General features: G+C 42.0%; 1 protein-coding gene across 1 annotated transcript; it reads left to right on the forward strand.

The window, feature by feature from the left end:
* On the forward strand, window positions 1-25,828 carry LOC105382401 (probable ATP-dependent RNA helicase spindle-E). Its single transcript, XM_048630205.1, has 26 exons — window positions 1-329; window positions 409-603; window positions 717-938; window positions 1,076-1,151; window positions 1,238-1,530; window positions 4,903-5,117; window positions 5,436-5,614; window positions 5,930-6,093; window positions 6,451-6,618; window positions 7,075-7,237; window positions 8,056-8,183; window positions 8,754-8,960; window positions 9,350-9,579; window positions 10,088-10,148; window positions 10,242-10,333; window positions 14,063-14,186; window positions 14,629-14,847; window positions 15,739-15,954; window positions 17,061-17,186; window positions 18,258-18,418; window positions 18,865-18,984; window positions 23,376-23,498; window positions 23,857-24,004; window positions 24,346-24,467; window positions 24,980-25,204; window positions 25,650-25,828. Exons 1-26 carry the CDS (start codon window positions 126-128, stop codon window positions 25,786-25,788), a joined length of 4,320 nt encoding a protein of 1,439 aa, XP_048486162.1. The 5' UTR covers window positions 1-125; the 3' UTR covers window positions 25,789-25,828.
* The last annotated feature ends 1,950 nt before the right edge of the window (window positions 25,829-27,778 follow it).

The following is a 27,778-nucleotide window of genomic DNA, read 5'->3' on the forward strand; positions in this document are numbered from 1 at the left end:
TCTGTTGATATGGCGATTTTTTTGTTGACGATATGAAAATGAAAACAACCGGCTACAAGTAACGACTTTACTTTATTAAATATCTTCTGCGTAACTAACCTTCTGCAATTCAGCAGCGAGTTAAAATGGACGAACTGCGAGCATTTTACAACAACCCTGGCAGAAAGGTGATAAAACTTCGAGGTCCACAAACATGTGGTATTCGCTTGACGGAAGAAGACAATACTGATGATCTGAACCGCAGACAGGAGCATCGACGCACCGTACTCTTGAGCGGCACCGACTACGCCCGGGAAATCAAGGAAAATGAAATTCAAACCTATTTACGGGTAAAATTCTCCTATATATACTATTCTGTCTCTTTTCATTTTTCTCTATCAATTCTTTACTCTTTTATTTTATCCGTAGAATGAAACAGAAAGAGGCAATTGGGAGAGTATGTCCCACGGACTGGAGTCCCTGGAGCGCCTGTCTAGTTTTGGTGCATCACAGTCCAACATTGGTGAGCTCACCGAGGAAGCCATGACTGAGGTCTACAAGAAGTACTCTTTCCAAGTCAAGGAAGACACGAACCACTTGCCCATCCATGACTTCAAGCAACAGGCAAGTTTGTAATAGTAGCTTAGTCTAAAAAAAATGTTTGTTAAACTGTTAACTGTAAGCCATGTCTAAATGTCCTTCCAACATTTAATTCATACAATCAAACTTTACTACAGATATTAGACCGTATTCATGGGCAACCCGTGGTGATCATAGAGGGCCCAACAGGTTGTGGTAAGACAACCCAAGTGCCTCAATGGATTCTGGATGACTGCTATGCTCGACGCAAGCATTGCAAGATCATTGTCACTCAGCCAAGAAGGATAGCTGCTATATCCATTGCTAAGAGAGTTGCCCAGGAAAGAGGATGGGATGTGGGAGGGCCTGTGGGATTCCAAGTAAGTATATTTTAAGGTTAACTTAATTAATTTATATAATAAAACCTATTTCTTTTATTTGTATCACAAAAACCCCAAGAAATATAATTATTCTCATGAAAGAAGAAGTTAACAATAATACATATACTTAATTTCAGGTTGGTCTAGAGAACCGAACTACCACTGATACATGTATCAATTATGTAACCACTGGTATCCTGCTGCAGAAATTAGGTAAAAAACATTTTACAAAGAGATCTGTTCAGATCAAATTACATACAATGTATCACAGTAATCTTATCATCATTTGAACATTACAGTGGCTTCAAAAACTTTGAACGAATACACTCACATCATCCTTGATGAAGTGCATGAGAGAGGCCAAGAGATGGACTTCTTGCTGCTAGTGGTGAAGAGGCTCCTCTACACCGTCTCCCCGGGAGTGAAGGTCATACTCATGTCGGCTACATTCAACTACCTGGCCTTTGCCAGCTACTTCTTGATTCCAACGCCGACAGGGCTGGAGCCGTCTTCTTGTATCAAGATTGAGAAGAAGCACACTATGTTTACAGTGAAGACATTCTACCTGAATCACTTGCACAAGTTTGGATCGGTATGTGTTTAACTGTTGAATTATTTACTTAGAACAAGTCCAAATCAAACCACTATTTGCTGGCAGAAGTAACGTTTAATCATATAAACCACAAAGTCATTAATACCGAAGAAATCTTAATACCGCGATGTACGGTAAGGGATAGTGACATCTGTTGACACATGAACTAAAACATTAACATATATTATTATGACGATTCTACATACCGCCCACCAAGAACATATAGTTCTTAACTACCACCCACCATGAGGTCAAGGGGGTGTCACAAGATGCATTGATAGAAACAAAAGGTTGATAAAAATTGCATTGGTATGCACCTTGCGCGATCTTAAAACTATTTAGTAGAAAATACATGCTTTGGTTGAGACAGATTGGTACTCGGTTTTATGAAGAATTTGCAAAAGACATGAATACATACAACATAATACTATATTAAATGATGAACGATAACAGTTGATGACAGATAAGATAAAATTTTAACATAGTTAATTTGCAATACAACTTATTATCACGAAATACGACCCATTTTTTTTGAAAATTTGCGTAATCAATCTACCTAATAACTACCGACCTGGGGATGATGGTGATTATTAGAAATCCAAGTTCGTCTCCAACTGGACTGGACTTCAGAGCTGTTACTGAATGGATCGGTAGGACATGCAGATGAGTGATTGATGGATGGGTCGTGAGCGTGGGACTGTGTGCTGAATGATTTCCTATTTTTCGAACGTTTTGATATTCGACTTCTTTTGAATGATGACCAATGACTTGAGTGACGTGACCAAGCTGAATGTGTGTTGGCCTTGTCGATTCTCAATTTGTGGCCGCCTTCAGTATTTTGCTTACCGTTGTCACCTGATGTTATTTTTGTATGCATGCTGTTGATATGATTGGAACAGTGGACTGTATGTGATGGTGAAGCAATTTGATGTGAACGGTGGACTGTATTCGATGGAAATAATCCAGGGTTATCCGATGCTGCTTTGGCATTGGCACCTGTTGCCTTGACTTCTACGGCCAGTGATGATTTGGATCCACCCACATGCGACCCCGAAGCTGGCGTCGGATGAAGCAATGAGTGGTGATGATGATAACAGATGCGGCATGTGTTGATGGAGCGGCAGCTATTGGCAGAGTGATTACGGCCTATGCAATTATAGCATAGCCTGTTGGTTATAACAAACTTATGTCGTGCTTCATATTGTAACTTACAGAATTCCTTGCAGTGGATGATTTTGTGGCCACGTTTTTTGCAGTAGGCACACCCTATGGCTCCTGCATGGACACTGGTGGCAGTTGCGTGCATTAAATGTAAATGTGTTGGCTTTTGTTCGGTATCTAAGTATTCAAGGGATCTGTATCGAGCTTCTAGATACTGCATTAATTCGTTCAAGGTTGGCAGTTCGTTCGAGGTACTTATTTTAACTTCCCAACTTTTTCGGAATTCAGAGTCCAACCTTGAGCAAACCACGTGAATGATGAACACATCCCAAGACTCTGTTTGTACACCTAGATTCCTCAAACCGTTCAAAGTGTCATTCACTAAATCTAGCACATTTTTGATTGCACCAGCTGTTTCATTTACAATGGTAGGTTGATCCATAAAGCGGTGCATTAGACAATTGACCAAGTACTTCTTGTTATTGTACCTATTATTTAAAGTCACCCAGGCCTCGTGGTAAGTTGTAGCTGTGATTGGTACATGCCGTAAGAGCTGCTCAGCTTCCCCAGAGAGGTGCGCCTTTAAATAATGCATTTTTTGCACATTGTCTAATGCATCGTTGTTGTGGACCAATGATAAGAATAATTCTCTAAATGTTATCCATTCTAAATATTTGCCAGAAAACACCGGAATTGAAAGTTTGGGCAAGTGAACATGAGATTCCCCCTTGGTAGTTGCTTGTTTGTTTATCTGTTCAGAAGCATCCGATGCAACAGACACGACGAGGGATAGAGCTTCCTTTAGGTCTGACTTGTACATGATGTACGTTTCCTCGACCTCCGAGTACATGTTGCTTGAGAAATATTCGTGGTTTTCCATTATTTCATCGGATGCTTCAGACAGTATCTTTGTATGATTATCAGTAACAATTTTGAATTGAGCCTCTAACGCCTCTAGTCTGGTTTGTAAATATGATTCCTTGGCTAAACGGTCTTTTGGTGCCTTTTTGTAGTTTTCATACGCTTTAACAATGTTGGAAATTGAGCCAAGTTGACTTTTAATAGAAGACGACATTTTGACAGAAGTAGAATAATGGTTGAAATTTGCTAAGTCCAAAGACAATTTTGAAAATTTTACAAGTTTTTGATTGGTCTCTCACAGAACCAAAATCGGGCATAGGTTCCCCGTCTGACCAATATTTGTTAAATTATTCTAAGTTCTAACTAAATTTTAATAATTATTCTAACTACTGTCTATGAGAGAAAGAACTGGTAAGAACGTTACAGAACCAAAGACAAATTATCCTTTTTTCTTAATGTCCATACTGAAATACTGACACTTGACTGACACTGACACTTCAATAATTATTCTGAGAATGACACTGACACTTGGGGGGGAGGGTTTACTCAACTGATACTGTCAAAATGTACTCACAGTTAGTTCACTTAGATTACCGGCTTCAGTGTGTGATCCACTCCCTTGCTCGTCCTGTTGCCGCTGCGTGGCAGATGGGGTGACGCAGCTCGCGGCGCCACTGCTGTCATCCGCCACGGTGCACCCAGGAGCTCTGCCGATGCTGGAGCTGCCCGCGCTGCACTGGCTGCTCTCGCTAGCTGACGCTCTGGCCAACCACCCGAAGCACCTTCGGGGATTCCTTGTTCCCCGATACTTGCGTCGGACCAAAATTTGACTTTCTGATTCCGCAATCCGGTTCGAAGGACCATGAACAAGTCCAAATCAAACCACTATTTGCTGGCAGAAGTAACGTTTAATCATATAAACCACAAAGTCATTAATACCGAAGAAATCTTAATACCGCGATGTACGGTAAGGGATAGTGACATCTGTTGACACATGAACTAAAACATTAACATATATTATTATGACGATTCTACATATAATACAGATAGATTCAAGTGTCAAGACAAACCTATCTGGTTTAATAGCATTTTTATATTGCTAATCAATAAATGTATTGTATTATAAATAAATAAATAAAATAAAAAAATAAATCTAGGGATAATTCAATATAGTTGTTTAGGAACTTACAAATAAAAGAGTCAAACTTGATTTTTTATTCACATTGAAGTCCTTGTTCCTTTTCACATGATTTTTTATTGATTGTGAAGACTTATTTACACTACTTATTTCGTATATATTCATTAACTTCAAGAAAATTTATATATCGTTTTTTTATTAAAATGTTTCAGCTGGTCCAGAAAGCAATGCCCAAAAAAGACGAACCAACCATAGAGCCAGACATGTACAAGTTGGTGATCAAACTGGTCAATGCGTTTGAACAGATTGACAAGCAGGAGGACAACTACTCCGAGTGCGACGCTGACATCCCCTCGGTGCTGATCTTCCTACCCGGAATCAATGAGATTGAAGATCTCTATGAAATCTTGACCAATCCGAAAACGAGGTATATTTTTTTCCTAGACTAGTGGTAGACTCATAATCTTGACAATAAATAAATAAATGTATTTTTTTGTAAAATGTTATGTTGAAAAAGTATAATAAATTATGAATCTTTAGGTTTGCCATACATTTTTAAAGTCCTTCCATGTGTTCTATATATGAAATTTTGTCACGTCTTAATAGCACCCCGTGCTACAGGGCCTGGACCACATAAACTCGGTGATAAACTGATTGGCAAGATTATTTTTCTCTTGATATGAATATTAGACTACTATAAAACGCATTCTCACTGGCCGCACTGCAACCCTCACCCCCATTCCAGAGCGCAAGTGTGCGACGAGGAGTGTGCCAAGTACAAGTGGTGGGTGCTGCCTCTTCACTCCACCATCACTGCGGATGAACAGGTGCGGGTGTTCCAGCGAGCGCCGCCCGGACACCGCAAGATCATACTGTCCACTAACCTGGCTGAGAGCTCTATCACTGTGCCCGATATCAAGTATGGTAAGTGTTTCTAATCATTTTATAAAGCGTCATTGTTGGCTTTCAAAAATCTCATTTGGTCAGAAAGAATGCTGGATCATGTGCGTATATTTTAACTAGATCTTCTAGATTCTAGATGTAAACCCTAAGTGCATTGAACTCATTCAAAAACGGCGATACGCCTCGTGATATATCCCGTGAGTTTAAAAGTACAGCATAAGGGTATCTTGCGAGTCACTTCTGACTACCCCTTCTGGGATTACAGTCGTGAGCATATTATTATTATTTATTTTGATAAAAAATATTCCGACAAACAATTTCTCCGTGCTTTCCCAGTGATCGACTTCTGCCTCATGAAGATCCTGGTGGCGGACGAGCAGACCAACTTCACGTCGCTGCAGCTGCACTGGGCGGCCAAGAACAACTGCGAGCAGCGGGCAGGGCGCGCGGGCCGCGTGCGCGACGGACGCGTCTACCGACTCGTCACCGACAAGTTCTATGTGAGTAGACTAGTCCGTGGATCTGTGTGACATGAGGCGTAGTCAAGAACAACTGCGAGCAGCGGGCGGGACGACGGACGCGTCTACAGACTCGTCACCGACAAGTTCTATGTGAGTAGACCAGTCCGTGGATCTGTGTGCATTCTAAGTGCCCCTTCACACAAGTTGGATGAAGATTTACAGTAACATTTTAGCAAATATGTGTTTCATGTGGTTGAAACCCGTGAATTAATAGAAAATCTATAAATGACAGAAAGAGCCCCTTATCCGAACGGAGAGTAGTTTGTCAAAATTGACTTTTGACTTTGACTGGGACACAAAAATGTCTCATAAATAACCAAATGTTCGCATCCACAGGAGACCCTCCCACAAGAGTGTGCGCCCGAGATCCAGCGCTGCCCGCTGGAGCGGCTCGTGCTGCTGGCCAAGATGCTGGACATGGGCCCGCCCAGCCACGTGCTGGCGCTGGCCATGGACCCGCCCGACATGGCGCACATACACCGCACCACGCTCGTGCTCAAGGAGGTAGCTATGCCGTATGTAACAGTGTGTAGTTGATACATGTTGATACAAGATGCTGGACATGGGCCCGCCGAGCCACGTGCTCAAGGAGGTACTCATTCCACATACCGTATTGAGTTTTGTAGTACACTACATAAATGTATAAATAATGTTAATTTACCTCACGAGATTATATCCACCGTGATTGAAATATAGCTTCATCATCAGATGCTGGACTGTCTCTCCCAATGAGCGCCATAACACTTCATTCTCGTCCTTCCTAATGAAACCACTACCGGATACCTTACTAAGATAGTCAGTGGGCTCGGCATCATATTTTTTGCTTGTCTATGGTCGAAATAAAGCGGTGCCAAATACTTTTTGCAAACGGACAGATCACGGAGGTCCTGTCGGCGACAAACAGTTCGTTTATTGTGATCACAACCTCATTGTAACTTATATCTATCCTCTTACAACCAGGTGGGAGCGCTCAAGAAGACGCTAGACGGCGAGCTGAGTGTAGCAGACGGTGACATCACGTACCTGGGCCGGGTCATGGCCAAGCTGCCGCTGGACGTGCGCGTGTCCAAGCTCATCATGCTGGGACACATCTTCGGATGCTTGGAGGACACTGTTATCATGGGTGAGCGGGGTGACAGTAGAAGATGCGGATAAAACAGTGAACCAACCCAAACATCTTACGTGCAAGTTATTTAGAAGGCAAGACTATTATTTTTGAGTTGCTGTTCCTGCGAGCTTCGCTTCGCCTTAAAAAGTTTGCCCGTGGGAATTCCGTGATAAAAAGTAGCCTATATTCTTTCTCAGAGTCTAGACCATCTGTATACCAAATTTCATTGAAATCCGTTCAGTAGTTTTAGCGTGAAAGATTAACAGACGCTTTTATAATATTAGTTAGGAAGATAGGATTTACAAGTCTATTATGTTTAATTGAATGACATGAATGACTCAATTGCTCACTGAGTGTAGCAGACGGGGACATCACGTACCTGGGCCGGGTCATGGCCAAGCTGGCGCTCGACGTGCGAGCTCATTATGTTGGGACACATCTTCGGCTGTCTGGAGGACACTGTTATCATGGGTGAGCGGGGTGAAAGGATGTAGCTACTTGATAAGCCGGGTCCACACCAGACGATCCAATGCGATCCAATCAAATCGACCGCATTTAACTTAGAAAATTCCTTGGAGCGCGTAATCCGATCGCGTTTTATCATCAAAAAATTATAATCTCTTCTAACCCAAAATACGGTAATTAGCATTTTTTTATTCTATAAGGGAATGAAACGGATATACCTCAACGTTTATCGTATCTTCCGCAGATATATACCTGTTCATCGTCACTTTTGCTTGCAGATTTAATTCACCCTATTTATTTTGTTTTGTAGAACAGCCACGTGTTTCTATGATCATTGAATCCAATTATCGAAATATTTGTTTCAACAGCTGCGGCCATGTCGGTGAAGAATATCTTCAGCAGTCCGTTCCGTGAGCGCCTCGACGCCTACAACTCCAAGTTGACCTGGGCGGACGGGTCTACCAGCGACTGCATTGCGTTCCTCAATGTTTACAAAGTAAGTGGCTGACTAATTTTAATGTATAGCCAGCCTTTTTCGGTAATAGCAATCTCATTTTAGCTTTGATATAGCCAGATAAAAACAAATTAAAAACAAAAAACAAACACTCACGCCTTGTACTGATGTACTCCCTTGCGGGGTAGGCAGAGGTGCATTGCTGCACCCACTTTTCGCCAGTGTTACCATAAAAACAAATTACTGGTCTATAATAGGCACATTAAAGACTCTACCCACTTATCCACTGCCGATTACAACCATAATCATTTCTCGTCTAAGAATGCATTCAAATTTAATACATAACGATGTAATTATAGATGTGATGTCCACCAACCCGCACTTGGCCAGCGTGGTGGACTAGGCCTAAACCCTTCCTTCATTGGAAGGAGACCCGTGCCCCAGCAGTGGGGACGTAATGGGTCGTGATGATGATGATGTAATTATACTATATACCATACTCTGTGAATACAGTCGTGCGCATCATGCCATTTAAATTCGGATCCACCTTAGAAACACATAAAATACAATCTATACACAGTCAACTCAGTCATTTCCCATTTTCCCCCCCAGGTATGGACCCACCTGCGCAAACAACAGCACTTCAAGCACCGCAACGGCTCGGACGAGAGGTCCTGGGCCAGGTCGTTCTACGTGCAGGTGCGGGCTCTACGCGAGCTGGATGACCTGGTGCGGGAGCTGAAGCTGCGGCTGAGTAGGGAGGGGATCGAGGCGGGACAGAGTCCGTGGAGCAAGAGCGAACTGCCGTTGGTGCTTAAGGTTAGTACGGGAAGAGCTGTTTAGTTATGAGTTAAATAAATTAAGCTTTTATGTGGCATCTTTCGGTGGTCACAACTGTAACTAGCCTCGGACCATGACTTTGTTTATGCTATACATCAGAGTAATAAGACTACCAAATTGGTAGTACCAATATGGGTAGACGTAGCTAAATATTATTGAAATTCATATAAAAGAGTCTATGGGCCCGTATAAACAGCGATGGGAAAGACGCTGGTTCGCATAACGCGCAACGCCACGCTCGCCTTTGGAAGAGTGTGCCGGATACGTTTTAGTGATGCCAAATCACTCGCAGCTTTGTGTTCAAGTCCTGAGTCCATCAGTGGACCATTCTCACTGATGACGAATACACTAAAACTCTCTCTCCCCAGGTCCTAATCGCCGGCGCGTTCTACCCGCACTACTTCATACAAGTGGGCGGGGACGAACAACGCGAGCGCGACGCGGTCAAGACCCTGGGAGGCCTCAACCCACGTACTACCGTATACCTGAAGGACTTCCCGGCGACGCAGCCCGGCGAGGTCTACGCCTCCTCTATTAGGAAGATCGTGCAGCAACTTACCAGCGACGAACCCCGGGTTACGTTCGATAAGAATAGCGCGTAAGTGGTTATTGAATTTGGCAGTGAAATTTTGCGTCACGGGTCCGTTATTGATGTTGAAAGTAGATAAACTCGTTTAAAGCGTTTCACGAATCACAGCGCCGTATTTATGGCGAATCGCAATTTAGTCGATATCTACGTCGATAAACGACCGGTGCAGTGGGGACAGGTGTTAAAAAAAGGGTGGTACGAAACGATTTTTGAAAATTTGCGAAAAAAATTGATTCGCAATAGAAACTGTCACGTTTGACAGGAACAGCGCGTGAGTGGGTTTTGCTGTAGTAAGATTTATCTTATTATACCACACACTCTTTAGGCTTTATACTATATCACTTTTGAAATATCCCTCTATAGCTGCACCACTGATAAGACTTATCAATCAATCAATATACTTCTGCTTGGCACAATCAATGTGTAAATGTGTTTTTTTCTAGTTGCAACCTCTGCACTAATCCATGATGAGGTCGTTTTTATGTAGTATTAATTAACATTATATTATTGTCCGCAGGAAAGTATACCTGTCGTTTGACGACGACGGTTCGACAGGAAATCGCGGCAATAACAAACACGTAAGCAAAGACGAACTACCTATCGATGTTATAGCACAAAGAAATTTTATTTTTATGAACTTGTCATGAATATTAATTTCTTATTTTTTGTAGAATCCAAATATCCCTGGCAAAGTGGTGCTCCCAGTGTACAAAGCTATCAAAGCTCGCCAGCTCAAGATGGACATCCGCCTCGCTTTACTGCCGTAAGTTTATACATAGCTCAACATACTATGTGGAATTCTTAGTCTGGTGTCTTGACTAAAATCCTCCATGTATAGTGCCACAAACTTATCTGTTCCGGTGAGAGCGAACTAAATGGACAACATTTCATTTTCTTTACCCTATATTTTTATTAGTTATTCGGAAAGTTTATAGAAAATTAGTGGACCCGTATTTTTTTATTTTGTATATACATAAATTTTTGCATGTTATTTTTAACTTTAAAGTTAATTATTTTAAAACCGGAAGTGACTTCACATATTAGGCTCAATTTTTATTTTTGTCTATTGCCTGAGTCTCGAAAAAAAACATAAATGACAATGACAAGTGACATTTAAACTTTGTTTACATGCCAACCAACAAATGGGTCATTTTCAAATAACCTTGATATTTCTGATGATGGAAAGTAGGTACTTATCATGTAAAAAAATAAGCAGAAGCATTTTTTCAGCTGTGTAGGCGGTGGCATGCTCTGGGACATATTATATAGAGGTCATCTCTTAATAATAAATAAAAAAAATAGTCAGAAAGTGTCAGAACAGAATTAATGAAAATAACCCAAATAAACAACAACGTCACGATAAAACGTCAACGTCAATCAAAAATGAAAGTGACAGTTACTTTGTTTTTAAATCTATAGGCTTTGATCATCAAAATGCATCGCACCTGATGCATGACGTCATCAGCACTTTTTTACTATTTTATGATTTTCTCGAAAATGATACATCCAAAAAAGACAAAAACATTTTTTTTGTGGCCTTTAGAGCTAAATCTCGAAATGGTTTTCGATTTATAGCAGCTTTAGTTTTTTGAAATGTTGTCCATTGGTCCATATAATCTATGTCAATATGAAATTCATTTAGTAAGTAATGAGGTATGGACCAATTTAGTTCGCTCTCACCGGAACAGATAAGTTTGTGGCACTGTATTTAAATGTTCATCTTTGACAAAGACAAGTTTATGCTTGTTTGTCTGTGGCCATTTATTGAGGTTCTATTAACCCTTAGAGTATATATTTGTCTAGAGAAGAAATGGCCGTGTTCTGAATTCTCCTTCTCACTCAAATCATAGATGTTTCTACAAAATAAAAAAAACCTAATTATGGGGAATTTTATCTTACGATTATTATAAAAAATAATACTTGACATATCGTTGGTTGATAGGAAAAACACACAAAGGCTGATTTTTCTTACATAATACTTTATTTATATTTGTTTTAAATATAATTATTTATTGTACACAAACTGAGTGGATTGTATGATTGATTGATCCGAGCGAAACAACCCTCTTCAAAATGTGCCGAACACAATTTTTGTATGATTCTTTGGTTCCCAATTTGTAGGTCTGGTAGCGTTTATCCATTTTCTTAATGTTTTTTCTCCTGTCGGAAACCTATGAAGCAGAGATAAATGGGTGAGTATGAGCATTATGATTGTGGGCCAAATATGTGATGGAGGTTATTTTTAAAGGAAACACCTAAGTATTTTATAGCTATACAATAAACTTAATATGCATATACAGAAGAAATCACACATTTATTCAATTAGAATTCCCAGAATCTAAGTTATTCATCTTCTACCCATATCAATTATGGCCAGCAGCATCGAATTCTTATATTATAAACTTAGTTACAATTTCTAGTATTTTCTTTACATAATATTATATTGTTTCTGGGTAAAATAAATTTTCAATAACTGGCAACACCATGAGATTTGTTATTATATGGTACCTCGTAATTTTTACTTAAAATTGATACTAAAAGACCTTACAGTATTAAAATTGGTATCGTTTTATATTAAAATCAAGCCAACAGATAGTACTGTAGTGAATGTAAGCTTGTAAAACTTGATATTATCTACTTACATGTGAAAAGATATCTCATCCATAGTTCCATCGTGTTTTCGTTCACTATGCTCTGTACAACCGAACAAACTATACCCACCCATGTCTCACAGTCGTTAAGTGGTGATAATATTCTAATAAACTTAATAAACATCCACAAACCACTAGCAAATTAACAATAAATAACTTTTAGAAATTCTTTGTTGTAACCAGTGGCGGCTGCACCTCAAGTGCGCCCGTGCAACGCACTACCATTTAAAAACCTTCTAAATATGTACCTTCCTTCTTCCTATACCATACTAGGTACGTGTAAAAAAAAACTTCACAAAAAAATACCAATGTAACGACCGTAATACCTACCCTAAACAGAAATGACATAAATCTGATTATCGTTACTAGTTAAATTAAATCGAGCTGGCCTATTTTGATTTCTACTGCGAATGAATTAGATCTTATTTTTGCTTGAACAAAAACGGCCTCGTGCGCTCGGATTGTCGCACGGAGCGAGCTCCTACATGTAGTATGAAACAGGATGGAAATCGCCCGGCGCGTGAGACGGAAGATGCTCAGTACAAACTGTATGCAGTTCTAGGATAATTTCGTGCGCCGCACGCGCCGGAAATTGCCGAAATAATACGAATGACGCCACGGGACTCGGGAGGCGCGGGCGGCGGCCTTGACCGGTGGCGTGACCTACGAACGATGCACTTGTCATTGTCATGTCATTGTCAGTTTCACTTTTCGCGCGCGAATACGTAATTAATTTGCTAATTAATAAATAAATAAATATGTGGGGACATCTCACACACGGCCATCCGACCCCAAGCTAGGCAGAACCTGTGTTATGGGTGTCGGACAGCTGATATATCTACACAAATACATAGATAGATAGATACTAAATATAAATATCAACACCCAAGACCCGAGTACAAATATCTGTCTTTAAACAAATATCTGCCCCAGCCGGGAATCGAACCCGGGACCTTCGGCATAGCAGTCAGGGCCACTAACCACTACGCCATTCGACCGTCTTATTACCTAAGAAAGTAGTAAAGATTTCGTGAGTGTGTATATGTGTGTGTGAGTGAAAATGAGTGCAAAATACAATATTGACTTCATAAAAAGCAATAGGACATTGCAAAATAGACTGGACATTAAATCTGCTGGGCCGCCTCGGCCTTTAGTGCAAAACAAAAAATTAAACTTATAAGTACCTACCTGAATTTTCTAAAGTGAAATGTTCAATAAAAAGAAATCGTTATGTGGATGTGAGAGACTTTATTTTGCTTTCCGTGTGTTGTTTTCGTTTCGGCGGAGAAGCTATTTCGCGTCAATAAATAAGGTAAAATATACTTATAATTTTTTTACTTCTAATTGTAATATTTCTATTTTTCTCCAAAAAATTACTAAACCCATAAAGTGCACCACCGGGTATCTGAGGCACCAGCCGCCACTGGTTGTAACTGTCAGCCTTTGTTTGTCATAGTATTCATTGTTTGGCAAAGAGAACTGCCAAAACTGACGTAAACAGGCGCCAGAGCAAAAAGGACAAAAAAACCTGTACAGCTTAACGTTTCTCTCTTACGCTTTAATGTAGCTAAGCGTCTCTTTTTCGCAATGTCACAACTGTCACGATTATACCCCTGTGTATTAACCGAAGCATGTAGATGTGTTTATTTGTTTAACTGCAGGCTATCAAGAGCTATGCTTCATGAAAAATTCAATTCCCACATAAGGTTGTGCTCATTTGCCAATGTGATGCTAGATTTTAGATAGAACTATTTCCATATAAACCTTACCATGGCAACTCAGTTTTCTTCAATACAATTTCCCCTTTACTACATGAATAAAACTTCAAAACAATGTTACAGACAAGAGAAAGCGGACGAGCTGGCGGCGGCGCTGCAGCTGAGCAAGATGGCGCTGGACAAGGACCTGGCCGTGCCCAAGCTGCCCGAGATCGACGACACGCACTTCCCGCTCACCATATCTCACGTAAATAACATGATATATTATTTATTTGGACGTCAATCATTAAGGTTTAAGCTCAGCGTCATGAACTGTGGCAGCTAGACTTATATCAATTTCCATAGGAAATTTTTCAGACGCTCGCTTCGAGAGGGCACCTTTAGAGTATTCGTTTCTTGGCCCATGTATGTAAATACTCGAAACTATAAAGCTATTTATCCACGAACGCTATTCATACCAGGTGGAATGGTCTGCTTTATCTTATACCACACAAAAAAACTTTTAGAGGCTGCTTGTCACATTAATATGCGCCTCGTAGTTATCCACTAGGTGGCGCCTCATTACTGTAAGACAGTCTACGGTCATATACTTAATGCAAATAACTATAGCGTTACCCTAATTCCAACAGCAAAAAACCACCTAACATGACCTTTTTAACCACATCAATCTAACAACCCCCCACTTCCAGTTCATAGACGTGGGTCGATTCTACGTGCAGTACGACGACGCATCAACATCGTCCGACGTGCAGTGCGTGCTACACGAGCTGAACTCGCAGCGGCTGCTCGCTTTTACTGGAGAGGTGGCGCCGGGCGGCGTGTACGCGGCCCCCTACCACGACCAGAAGCGCGCTAGCACGCATTACAGGGTCACTGTGATGAAGGTGCTGCCGGATAGTATGGTTTGGGTGAGTTAGAAATATGTTTGGTACGATATTTTGTCGGCATTTAGGGCTCGTGGTCCATCGGTTACTTTTAATGCCCATAAGCTGAAGATCCTGCCGGATAGTATGCTTTGGGTAAGTGGTCAAGTGAAATGAGATATGGTTTGTAAGATGTGGCAGTTTTTTGTTGGCTATGCGTCGGCGGCGTGGTCCAATGGGTGCTTTTAATTCCCATAAGCTGTTACCGTTAGACTCTACGACACTCTACGTCCAATACGACGACGCGTCCACTTCCCTCGAGCTGAACTCGCAGCGGCTGCTCGCTTTCACTGGAGAGGTGGCGCCGGGCGGCGTGTACGCGGCCCCCTACCACGATCAGAAGCGCGCTAGCACGCATTACAGGGTCACTGTGATGAAGGTGCTTCCGGATAGTATGGTTTGGGTGAGTTGGGAAGTGAAATGAAATGTGTTTCGTACGATTTAAGGTCACAGGTAAAGGGGTCTCCTCCTTTCTTCTGACAACTAGTATAACGCAAGGCCACCTGCCACAAAGGCGTTCGCAAGCTCGCGTTCTGCTGCTTGACAGAAGAAAAAACGTTACGGTTATATGGTGTGGTGACCATTAGCAGTTTTTGGTCGGCCTTTAGGGCTCGTGGTCCAATGGGTATTTTTAATGCCCATAAGCAGATTCTGAAAGACTCAGTCGATCAGCAGATAAATATAAATTATAATTATTGTAACGTTGAATTTCTTAGCGTTAGCAGATATTTGCTTAGCGATTTAATTTTTTTATTAGAGTTTATTTTGTATTTTACACGGCTGAAGCCTACAGCTGCGTATCAGCCGTCGGTTGTCCTAATCCGAGATGCATAGAATCCTGCCTTCTATTGTTTATCATATAACATTCCTCCCCAGGTATTCTACATGGACTACGGCATGTACGGGCGTGTCAACTCCACCGAGCTGCGGGAGCTGCCTAAAGGCGCGTGCAGCTTGCTGCCTCCACTGGCCATGCAGTGCGTGCTGGCCGAGGTGCAGCCCTCGCCGCTGCTGGAGGCGCGCGCGCAGTGGACCGCGCAGGCCCGGGACCTCTTCCACGACCTCGCTAGGAGGAAGCCGCTGCTCGGGAAGGTGGGTCTTAGTAGCTGGTAGAAGGTTAGCTATTGCAAGAATCGCCATTTTTTGGATCCGTTGGAGGTGTAGAAAGGTGAAGGAGGCGCGAGGGAATTGCACGACCTTATTATTACGGCAAGAAAGTGCTACGAATCCTCTCTAATCATTCTCTCATAAAAGCAAGATGGCCGCCATTTTGGTAAGAATTGCTATTTTTATGAGCTTTTGGAGGTGTGGATGAATCCGTGAGTGGAATGTGTCAAAACCGCGCGACGCCATTAATAGCCTATTGTGGCAAAAACGCCCTATGCGTCCTCTCTCACAATCCATTCATAAAATCAAGATGGCGGCCATTTCTAGACACATGAGTATTAGACTACGGTCCGCTCTACGCTCGCTGCACAATTCATTCATAAAAGCAAGATGGCCGCCATTTCTAGACACATGAGTACTAGACTAGGGCGGGCTCCACGCTCGCCTTGCCGCTCGCCATGCAGTGCGTGCTGGCCGAGGTGCACCCTCGCCGCTGCTGGAGGCGCGCGCGCAGTGGACCGCGCAGGCCCGGGACCTCTTCCATGACCTCGCCAGGAGGAAGCCGCTACTTGGCAAGGTGGGTTTTTGTAGCTGGTTAGCTATTGCGAGAATCGCCATTGTTAGGATCCATTGGATGTGTAGAAGGCGCGAGGGAATATATCAAAACCGAACGACGCTATTAATAGCAGATGAAACCGCTGCTCGGCAAGATGGGTTGGTAGCTAAAAAGCCGTAGAATGTCGGGTACCTACTGCAAGAATCGCCATTTTAGGATCCCCTGGAGGTGTAGGATAAGGCGCGGATGGAATGTGTCCAAACCGCGCGATACCATTAATAGCCTATTGTGGCAAGAACGCGCTAAGAATCCTCTGTCACAATTCATTCATAAAAGCAAGATGGCCGCCATTTATTCACCATTATTAGACTATTGAACGCTATATGCTCGCCGCTGGCCATGCTGGTTGATAATTACCCCGACTGCCCTTAATTTTCGCCCTCTTAACATGATTTTGATACACGAGGTACCTATCTCGTGTGTATTGACTGATGGCGATAGTGTTAATAATGCATGTCTATGTCTATGTTGCCAGGTGTACTCTGTGGCGCACGGCGTGGTGTCCATAGAGCTGCTGGCCAAGAACGGACAGATCAACGTGAACCAGGCGCTGGTGGAGCGAGGCTACGCGGTGCCGTGCGAGGAGAGCTACGAGTCCAAGGTACAGAGCACGCCCTGTCTGTCAGTGTGTCTGTCTATCTGTCTGTCAGCACTCGGTACAAGAACGGACAGATCAACGTGAACCAGGCGCTGGTGGAGCGAGGCTACGCGGTGCCGTGCGAGGAGAGCTACGAGTCCAAGGTACAGAGGACTATCATCAAGAATATCTAGGAAATACTATCCAGTGTCCACTGCTAAAGATAGGTCTTTACCAAGGATCGCCACAACACTCTGTGCTCTGCCTTTGTCTAACAATCTACGGACTATGTCAACTATTCCATAACGTTTGCTTATTGGTGCTTTCTACTGGTGATCACTTCTATCCGTTCAGCAGTATCGTAAAAACCCTATCTAAATCACATTTGACAATGATTAGCTTGCGTACTTGCAAACAACTGAAGCACTCTCTAAAACCCTACGTCTAGTTCAATACACTAATCATGAGATGCCACCAGGTAAAGTTTGAGAGCCAGGAACACATAAATTGTAAACCAGGTAGGCAAATAAACGTTTTCATTTTCATAATTCTTTACCATTTCACCCGCCAGTTGAACCACGACCTCCGCGAGACGGCCACGGAGTTGAACATAGGAACACATAAATTGTAAACCAGGTAGGCAAATAACCATTTTCATTTTCATAATTCTTTACCGTTTCCACCGCCAGTTGAACCACGACCTCCGCGAGACGGCCACAGAGTTGAACATGGCGCAGAAGCGCGCGTACAACCGGCAGCAGGTGGAGCTGGCGTTCCAGGAACTGCGGGAGGCGGCGCCGCCGAGCCCCCGCGACTGCGTGGCCGACGTGCATCTGAAGGGACCCTTCAGGTGAGGATACTTGACAAAAACTTTGTACCTCACAAGCATCAAAGTAGAAAAAAAGGCGGAACGAATCTCGCTAACTAAAAAGACTGACCGCCGCGCGCCATCACGTTGCACACGCTCATGTCACCGCCATTGTTGTGCCTCATTTTTTAGTTAGAGATATTCCTTTCGCCTTTTTTTCTACTTCGATGCTCGCAAAGGTAGAATAGTGAACGTGAGTGCAAGTTAGGAGATCCCAGAGTGACTAGTTGAACCACGACCTCCGCGAGACAGCTACGGAGTTGAACATGGCGCAGAAGCGCGCGTACAACCGGCAGCAGGTGGAGCTGGCGTTCCAGGAGCTGCGGGAGGCGGCGCCGCCGAGCGTCCGCGACTGCGTGGCCGACGTGCTTCTGAAGGGACCCTTCAGGTGAGGGTAGTTGACAGAAAGTGTTGTGAGGGAATTTCTGTCTTTCAGATGACATAAATATTCTTCGATATCTGTATATTGTGAGATATCTCCCACCCGCCTGCCAAGAATAGAGATTATGGAAATAACCCTCAAGTATATAGATTATGGAAATAACCCTCAAGTATTAAAGGAGGCCCATGTCCTGCTGTGGATAGTTTACGGGCTGTGTTTTATGTGTTTGAGGCCATATTGGTATCAAGGCGTTTAGTAGTCAGCATCATATAACACTATCCAGCTCTGACACTCAATCAATATGGTTATTTTATTCAATACCTACATTTGACCCTATTTGATCATATCCCTTCCACCCAAAATATAAGTTTTGTAATTTATTTTCTGTGTGTGGACAAATAAAGAATATTCTATCTCTCTATCTAATCGTAAAATAATGTGATGTCCCACAGTCCACTGGAGTCTACAGTGCACAACCTGATGTTCGCGAGCCGCGACAAGCAGGTGGTCATCGAGTGGAACTCCGTCAACGCCGTGTTGCTGGACACCGACCCACAGGCGGTCTACGAAAGGTATGTCAAGTGGTTCATGTTATAACATCCTAACTATCCTAATCCTAACTAATATTATTAATGCGAAAGTAACTGTGTCTATCTGTCTGTCTGACTGTTACTCTTTCACGCCAAAAGTACTGAACGGATTTGAATGAAATTTGGTACAGATATGGTCTAGAGTTCTAGACCTTGAGAAAAAACATAGGCTACTTTTTATCCCGGAATTCCCACGGGAAAACTTTTTAAGGCAAAGCGAAGCGCGGGGTAACAGCTAGTTGAGAATAAATCAATAATGTACTTTAACTGGTGTTTAGCGCCACACACCAACGGAACAATCAATAGAATGTGCAATAGAAAACCTAGGCTCTATATTTTACTTTATCTAGCACCGAAAAGGCTGCGTTTCAGCTAACACCGTTTTACATTTTGAATTTATTAGGTCCTTACATATGAAATTGGCGTTTTCTATAGGGAAAATACAGGTAATAAGTACATATATATAACTCTCTGACCTAAGACCGGTAAGTATCCTGCCGTGTATGTCGAAGATAATAGAAAGGGTAGTACATGATCAGCTGTCGCGGTACCTGGAGGCTGCGGGAATACTTCCGAGTTTGCAGTCCGGCTTCCGCAGCGGTCGCAGCACAGCCACAGCGCTGCTAGATGTAGTGGACAATGTGCTTGCGGAACAGGAGAAAGGTCGGAGTACAATACTTGTCCTCCTCGACTTCTCCAGGGCCTTCGACTGCTTGAATGTGTCCCTTCTATTATCTAAAATGACGTACTATGGGATCGATGAGGCATCAGTGCAGTGGTTTGGTAGCTATCTATCAAACCGCTCACAGGTTGTAGGTCTACGTAAGGCAGATGGCAGCACTATACTATCCACACCGCGTCCGCTGACCAGAGGAGTCCCGCAGGGCTCAATATTGGGACCACTTTTATTTATTCTGTACAGTGCTGACATTTTATCGTCGGTGGAACATTGTGGCTATCACCTCTATGCCGATGACCTGCAGCTTTATCTTTCGTGTGATCCTCAAAATATTTTGGAGACCACGCGGAGGATAAATGCTGATCTGGAAAGGGTTGTGCAATGGTCCGAAAAGAATTGCTTACTGCTAAATCCAGGTAAATCAAAGTTCCTGGTCTTCGGAACAAGTCTCCAGCGAACGAGAACGATTGAGCAACTGTCGGCTAATACTATCCAGGTACGTAATGTGCCAATAGAGCGGGTTGCTCAAGCTAGGAACTTGGGTTTACTAATGGATGGACAGTTGAAATTCGAGGACCATATTATAGGGGTGGTAGGTAGCTGTTTCTACCGGCTCAAAGTACTGTACAGAATACGGGACTACCTCAGTGTCGAAATGCGGATCAAACTGTGTGAGTCACTGGTGTTGTCCAGACTGAACTACTGCGATGTTGTCTACGGTGGGTGCCTCCTCGGTAGATCTGAACGGCTGGTGCAGAGAGTTCAGAATGCGTGTGCGCGCTTCTGCTTCCGTATCCCCCCCAGGACGCACGTGACGCCATATCTGAACAACGCTAATCTGCTCAAAATGGCGGCACGAAGACGATTGCACCTTGCTACGTTGTTGTTTGGAGTGGTCAAGCGTGAGACCCCAAAATACTTGTATGAAAAACTGCAATGGTCGTTCAATTCATACAAGTATAAGGTCCGCTTGTCCGTGCCACCGCATCGATCAGCCGCCTTTCGAGGCAGTTTCAGATACGCGGCGTCCAAGTGCTGGAATGACCTCCCCCCTCCTTTAAAAAGGCTACATGGTAGGTACATAAATACCTTTAAGTGCCAACTTAAAGGTTACCTGCTGGATATGCAAAAATCTTTTTAAAATTTCAGCACTTGATGATGATATGACTTATATTGTATTTATTGTATTATGTATTATTATACTTGTATTGTATTATGTTATTTGTCTATGTAGGTATGTATAGTATTCGTTACTTAATGACTGTTTCTTATTTATTTATTACATGTATTATATATTAGGTTAAAGTCTCGATTGTAGTTTCCGTGAGTCACATATAAGGGTCCCTGCTGAAAATCAGCGCTGCAGGTACATTTTGTACTTGCAGCAATTGCTGAGCTCGGGGCCTTTTTGGCGCTGCGCTGATGCACCATCTACACAGGCTGGCCAATATTCAAGTTATTTTTTATTTTTATTTTTTAGGAATTTAGTTTAGTTTTTATTTTTATGTCATTTTTTTTGTGTTATTAATTTTATATTTAAATTGTATTGTTTTATTGTATTTCGGTGTATTTGTGCAGCACTAAATAAAATCCTTTTCTTTCTTTCTTTACATATTATATGACCTAAATTTAAATTACAAAAAAAGATATTTTTATTGATGATCGTTGAGGATATTTAGAATAGAACGTCGATAACGACATGGGTTAGAGTCAAATATATCTATGTTATGTTCATTGGATAAAGTGTTGTAAGTGAGACGCATCCTTACTAAAGGATTATAATAAGAAGTATTATTTTTGAAGACTTCAAGTGGAAACAAATTTGGCTTACGTGTTCTAAACTGAGTATTAATTTTCATTGACGATAAAAGTGCTGGTGAATCTATTCGTGAATGGATAATCTTGTGCAAGTACATAAGGTCACATTGTGTTCGACGAGTTTCAAGAGAAGTTACGTTAAATTTGCCCAGCCTAGCTTTATAACTGTTAAGTGATCGAGTGCTATGCAGTTTGTAGGCTAAAATTCTGAGGCACTTTTTTTGCACTCTTTCAATATTTGTGGTGTGGACCATGTAGCAAGGAGACCATATAGGTGAAGCGTACTCTAATATGCTTCTTACTAAACTATAATACAAATAGAGGAGACTATGAGGATTTCTAAAATTGCGAGTAGATCTTACAATAAACCCTAACAGCCGATTGCCCCTGTTAACAATATACTCATAGTGATGTCTAAATGTCAGTTGTTAAAGTCGGTTACTAAAGTTACTAAAGGTTATTAAAGTTTTACGTTCAAGAGATTGAGCATATTAAATTAATCAAAGTATGTACCATTGCTATGTTATGTATGCACTTTTGCCATCTCATAGGTAGTTCATTGATCCCCTTACTAAAAAAACCATTCGGGCGGGAATCAATAAAATCTTTGAAGGCGGTTTGGACTGCCCCATCGGAGTTGATTTTTTTTCCTTGCAAGTAGTTATCCAAATTGCGAAAAAAATGGTTATCTGTTGGAGCAAGGTCCGGAGAGTATGGTGGATGTCTAAGACATTCTAATTGAAGCTCCTCTAATTTGGTAGCCGTCTGTTGTGCAGTGTGTGGTCTAGCGTTGTCCTGAAGCAGCAGTGGCCTAGAGCGATTGACCAGCCTCGGTTGTTTAGCAGCTAGCTTTTCCATCATGGTTTGCAGTTGCTGACAATAGATATCTGCCGTAATCGTCTGGCCAGATTTAAGAAAGCTGTAGTGAACGACACCGGCACTAGTCCACCAAACACTTACAAGCAACTTTTTTTTAGTCAATTTTCGCTTAGGGCAGGATTTGGCTGGTTCGCCAGGGTTCAGCCATTGCGATGAGCGCTTCCGATTATCGTAGAGGATCCACTTTTCATCACAGGTAATGATTCGATTTAAAATTCCTTCATTATTGTGCCGGTTGAGTAACGTAACGCAGCAGTCGACGCGCGTTTGTCGGTTTGCTTCACTCAATTCATGAGGTACCCACCTTTCAAGCTTTTTCACCTTCCCAATTTGCTTCAAGTGGATTAGAATAGTTTTATCACTAACACCGGAGCCTGCAGCTAACTCGGACGTGGTTTGCGATGGATCCGCTTCCACAATAGCCTTCAATTCTTCATTATCAACTTTGGTCTCCGGCCGTCCACGAGGCCTGTTCTGCAGGTCGAAATTTCCAGAACGAAAACGTTGGAACCAAAAACGCACTGTGTTTTCTTTTGCGACACCGTCACCATACACATCATTAATCCTTCGAGCCGTTTCTGCAGCACTGGTGCCACGGTGGAACTCATACTCGTAAATAACGCGATATTTCAAGTTTTCCATTTTGTAAACAGAGTGACACAAAGAAAAAAACAAAAGAAGAAAAAACAAATGAATTAGGGGGTTTGAAACACAAATGCATGAGTAAATAGCTGTATGAATTTGAATTTGGAATTCCTAACCATAAAGGTAATATTTGAGATCAAAGTGGCCAGTACGACAAAACGCCAATTTCATATGTAAGGACCTAATATGTAGCACTAGCTTTCCGCCCAAACTTCAAGAGGAGAATTTACCGTGAGACTTTCGGCATAAAAAGTAACCTATACACAGCTCTCAGGAATATAATACAGCTTCATTAGTACAAGGCCTATTATGTAAGAATCTTCTTGATATAAAACCACCGATTTTCCCCCAGGTTGCTAGTCGCCGGCGTGGTGGGCACCAACGAGTCTGCGGGCAAACTGACTCTTCGTCACACTACGCTCATGCCGAATATCCCCGGCCTGCCCGCTATTATTGCACTGCTGTTCTGTCCTACGTAAGTGATGATTAATGTGCTGATGCATTTACATTGTAAGGTGGACCTCGGAGTAAGCCTGGCATCCAGAAGAGCTAATTTCATTGAGTTTATTCTTAGCTATGTGTAGATGGCGCTACTAACGTGCTAAGCAAAGTTTAAAACTCATAATTATCATTATCTTCTTATTAGCGTATCGGAGATATACACAAGAGCTAGACTAGGATTTGACAATGTGCTGAAAGGATTAGGTACTCCGATTAGCGCCAGTCGCTGACTGACCATTTAAGTTATGGTCTCTCAAAATGTACATTCGGTTGCTCATTTTTTTTCACCAGCACCTTATCTAATCAATCTAATCAGTACATAATGATTCCAGTACGGAGCTGCGGCGAGACAGCACCGGCACTCGGTACGTGAGCGCGCTGTGCGGGCTCGGCAGCACGGACAGTGGCGCCCCCCTGTTCCCCGAGCACGACCTGCTGGTCGACGTGGACGCCGAGCTCAGCGTCGACGACATCGGCGAGGTACTGCTGTCACTGCTAGTACATTCTAGTACGGAGCCATGGTGACAGTTGTTTCGTTTTTAGATGTACACCCGCTAACAGACTTTTCTCCTTCTGAGTGTATTCACGAATTCCCAAAAGTCGTGGATCAAAAATTGTTCAGAATAACTCCCAGAGTCACCCCCTTTCGGTTTAGTATACCCCTTTTGCAACATCCTGTTAATTGATCACCATTTTTTATATTTAAGTATAGGCTTAGATCTTCAAAACTATGTACACAATGGACCTTGAAGTCTTCAATAGTGACCAGACAAACACTTCAGTGTAAACAATTTTAATAACTTCCCTCCATTACCCCCCAGATTAACCACATCCGCCACCTGATGGACTACATGATGCTGTGCGGGCCGGGGCAGGACTCGCCCAGCGCCGACGACGAGTTCCGCCCGCAGGTGCCCGCCATCATCCGCCGGGAGCTCATGCAGTCAGTATACGAGCAGGGCTAGCACGGGGCGCAAGTATCACGTGACAAAAGTTTTGCATAGCGAGTGAGCGCGGCCTCAAGAGCGAGAGGAGAACTTTTGTCACGTCTTAATTGCACCCCGTGAATAGAATAGAATAGAATGCACCCCGTGCTAGCCCTTCAGATATAAAATATAAATCAGCAAGTGAAAACTAAACGCGCCAGTGCAGCGGTCAGCTAGACATGACTTTCCAACGTTGTTTAGTTTTCACTTCTCGAACTGTTTAGAAACCTCCAGTAAAATACCCAAACATCTATCAACGGACAACTTCTGCTTACATTACGATACTGGGCGGTTTTTCACTTACAGTTTAGAGTTTAGATTTTGAGGGAATATTAGAACGCTCCCAAAACTTCGTTTTTCATAAGCTATAGTGACACCTCCGGCACTTAAACCCTTAGAAAGAATAGAGTTGACCATTAATTCATAATCTACACTTATATCCCCACTCACACCTCCAATCTCTCCACAGACTGCTATGCAAGCGTCGCAAGCACCGCGAGTGTCAATCCGTAGCTCACGCATGGGACTGGAACTCAGTTCCCGAAGACGAGTTACTTGAGATCACTCAACCGGACATGTTGGCGGTGGCTGTGGTGTTCCCGCTGCACGCGCCGCTCGAGCTGCGCGCGCTGGAGCCCGACGCCGTGCGCCTCATGAAGCAGGAGAACGACCAGCTCACAACCCTGGTCATGAGGTACAGAGCGACGCAATCACGTCGCACGTAGTTGGGGGGGTTAATAGATGGAGTTCCTCAAGGCTCGATTTTAGGACCATATTTATTTCTTGTATAGTTTTTGATAGGTAAATTATGTGAGATTGTACCCTTATCTTGTGTACTATCTTGTAGTTGTACGTATACATCTAACTTCATTCCGCAATCATACCGAGGCATAGTTGAGGCGTGTGCAAGGTTAAGACTTACAATATATCACGAGATCACTTAATTTTCTTCCGAAATACATAGTGGCTGTCCCCTGAAAGAATTACGCTACGGGATCTCAGTAACGGTAACGACAGAGATTATAAATGACTAATGTATCCTTACCTAGGGTGCACTTTCATTTATACATCACTCGAGAACTCTCCTTACGTACATACTAAAAGCAGATTATATAACTAACGTATCCCCTCCTCCCCAGGACCCCCCTCTCCTCGAGCAAGGAGCTGCCGTGCAAGCTGTGCGGCACGGAGCCCATGCCCATGCAGGCCATGCGCCTCCATCTGTCCTCGCTAGCGCACCGGGACAAGGAGAAGGACTTCCGCATGTTTGACGCGTAAACTTTGTTGTGACGAGGATGGGTGGCAAAACGACGTAGCTAATTCCTTTTTGTTTCTGCGGACGCTTCGCGGATGTGTCATCGACTAACGTTGATAAAGTCTTATAATGCGCGTTCCGTATGTACGTCGATATCGAACCCGTGAAGCGGCAGCTGATACTACTAAAATTGTCATCAATTAAGATAAAGACCAGTAAAACCCCCTAAAGAGTTGTTAAGTGATTTTTGTAAAAGCCCTTCAATTATTATTGTTTTTAGGTGTAAGGGATAGGTTTTTGAAAATGCTGCTATTTTTATATGACTGTTGAGTTGAGTTCCATTAAGTTAAACAATGTTAATAAGAATGTGATTAGATTGTCGTTTGTGTTCAGCTCTGTGATTTACTGCTGCCACATAAACTATTTGGGCTCACTGCAGTTAAAAATTGACCGTCGAACTAAATAGATACTTATAAGTATTCGCATTGTAAGTAGAAATATAAGAGTTAGTTTAAGATCTGATTATGACTTTAACATTATAGTGCCCATATAAAAATACTGTACAGTGTACAGCTACATACCTACATTGTGATAACTACTATGTTACTGCTCCTTAGCTTTACATTAAGAGCATGTTTCACAATCTCTGGATAATGGCTACATGTGGGATAAAATACTTTCTGTCACTGTCTAAAACATAACACATAATGAGGGTGACAGCATGTCTTTTCTCCCACCCATTATCCAGATATTGTGAGCCAGGCCATCAGTATATTTGTTTTTACGGGTGTAACCCAACTAACTAGCAGATATTTTTTTCACTATATTAGTAATATAGAAGACAATTGGTGTCATTTAATTAGTTAATTATAGTTTTATTTTTGATGCCATTAGGTAGATTGTTAATGAAAATGTTTTTTTTTTTACCAAAGCGGTGGTATTGTTGTGACACATAAATATTGAGATGAATAAAGTAGGGTAAAACCATAAAACCAAGTTCACATCGCTATATTCAAAAACATATTGTGATAAACCCTAGATAAACCTGATAACATCGTAGTAGGAAACTACGTTTTTCCCAAAGATCTACGGTTATAAGAGGCTTATAACTTACAGTTAATTGGTACAGTACTTGGTACAGTATTCCTTATAGAGTTTAATATCCTATGTTATTTGTTGATTAAGACAATAGGCATAAGTAAAAAATGAATAAATTTTTGTAAACCCTTAAATCTGTTTTTATCAATATTATTAAGTAATATTGAAATAGCGTTAATTTAATCACACTCGTCTCCACGATCTACCTATACGCTTAGTCAATCTACCTATTTCTATGTAATCACCAAACACTAGCGTTTTGCCAAAACTAAGCCGAAAACTTCGTTTTCGCATTTTATATCTACACCCGAAAATTAAGTCAGAAGGCGAAAAAAATATAGAAACTTTGTTGGTCACGTGACTTTTCACTATGGAGAATAAAAAAAAATTTCGTTAATTTTTAAAATTAAAATTGTTTGATGTGCCGGGATGTAACCAGTTACTTAATTAGTTAAGGTAGGTATATACATGTTTTTATTATATATTTTTTTACAAATTACGTGGTTTAGACAATACTAGTTGCATATGACTAAATTGTATGATTTTAAAGTTAAAATAATTTTAAACAAATAAAAAAGAACAGAAATTGCATGTAAACCCATACGTCTGGCGTCCAATATGGCTATGTAAATAATAGTAGTGAGACGCGAAACCATTTTGCGGTCTGTTAACCTTGGACCTCGGCAAACCAGAAATGAGCACCTCAATTAGCATAGTGTGGATATTCATTTGTAGAAATAAAATCATTTCGTTTCTTGTGGACAAACTTCTGTAAAGAAACGTCTATATCTATCAGGTATATTATAGGTAATAGGTTTCATCTTTTATATTGAAGTATGTGCATATTTAGTATACGATTTCCATCCAAAACTAACCCAGTGACCATACCCGTTCGTTCACTATATTATGTATTTG

This window comes from Plutella xylostella, chromosome 25 (genome assembly GCF_932276165.1).
Source record: "Plutella xylostella chromosome 25, ilPluXylo3.1, whole genome shotgun sequence".
NCBI classification, from domain to species: Eukaryota; Metazoa; Arthropoda; class Insecta; order Lepidoptera; family Plutellidae; genus Plutella; species Plutella xylostella.

Coding starts and splice junctions, on each gene's coding strand:
- LOC105382401 (XM_048630205.1), top strand. CDS start 126: ATGGACGAACTGCGAGCATTTTACAACAACCCTGGCAGAAAGGTGATA. Junction 1,531..4,902: donor ACTTGCACAAGTTTGGATCG/GTATGTGTTTAA, acceptor AAAATGTTTCAG/CTGGTCCAGAAAGCAATGCC. Junction 24,005..24,345: donor GCGTCGACGACATCGGCGAG/GTACTGCTGTCA, acceptor ATTACCCCCCAG/ATTAACCACATCCGCCACCT.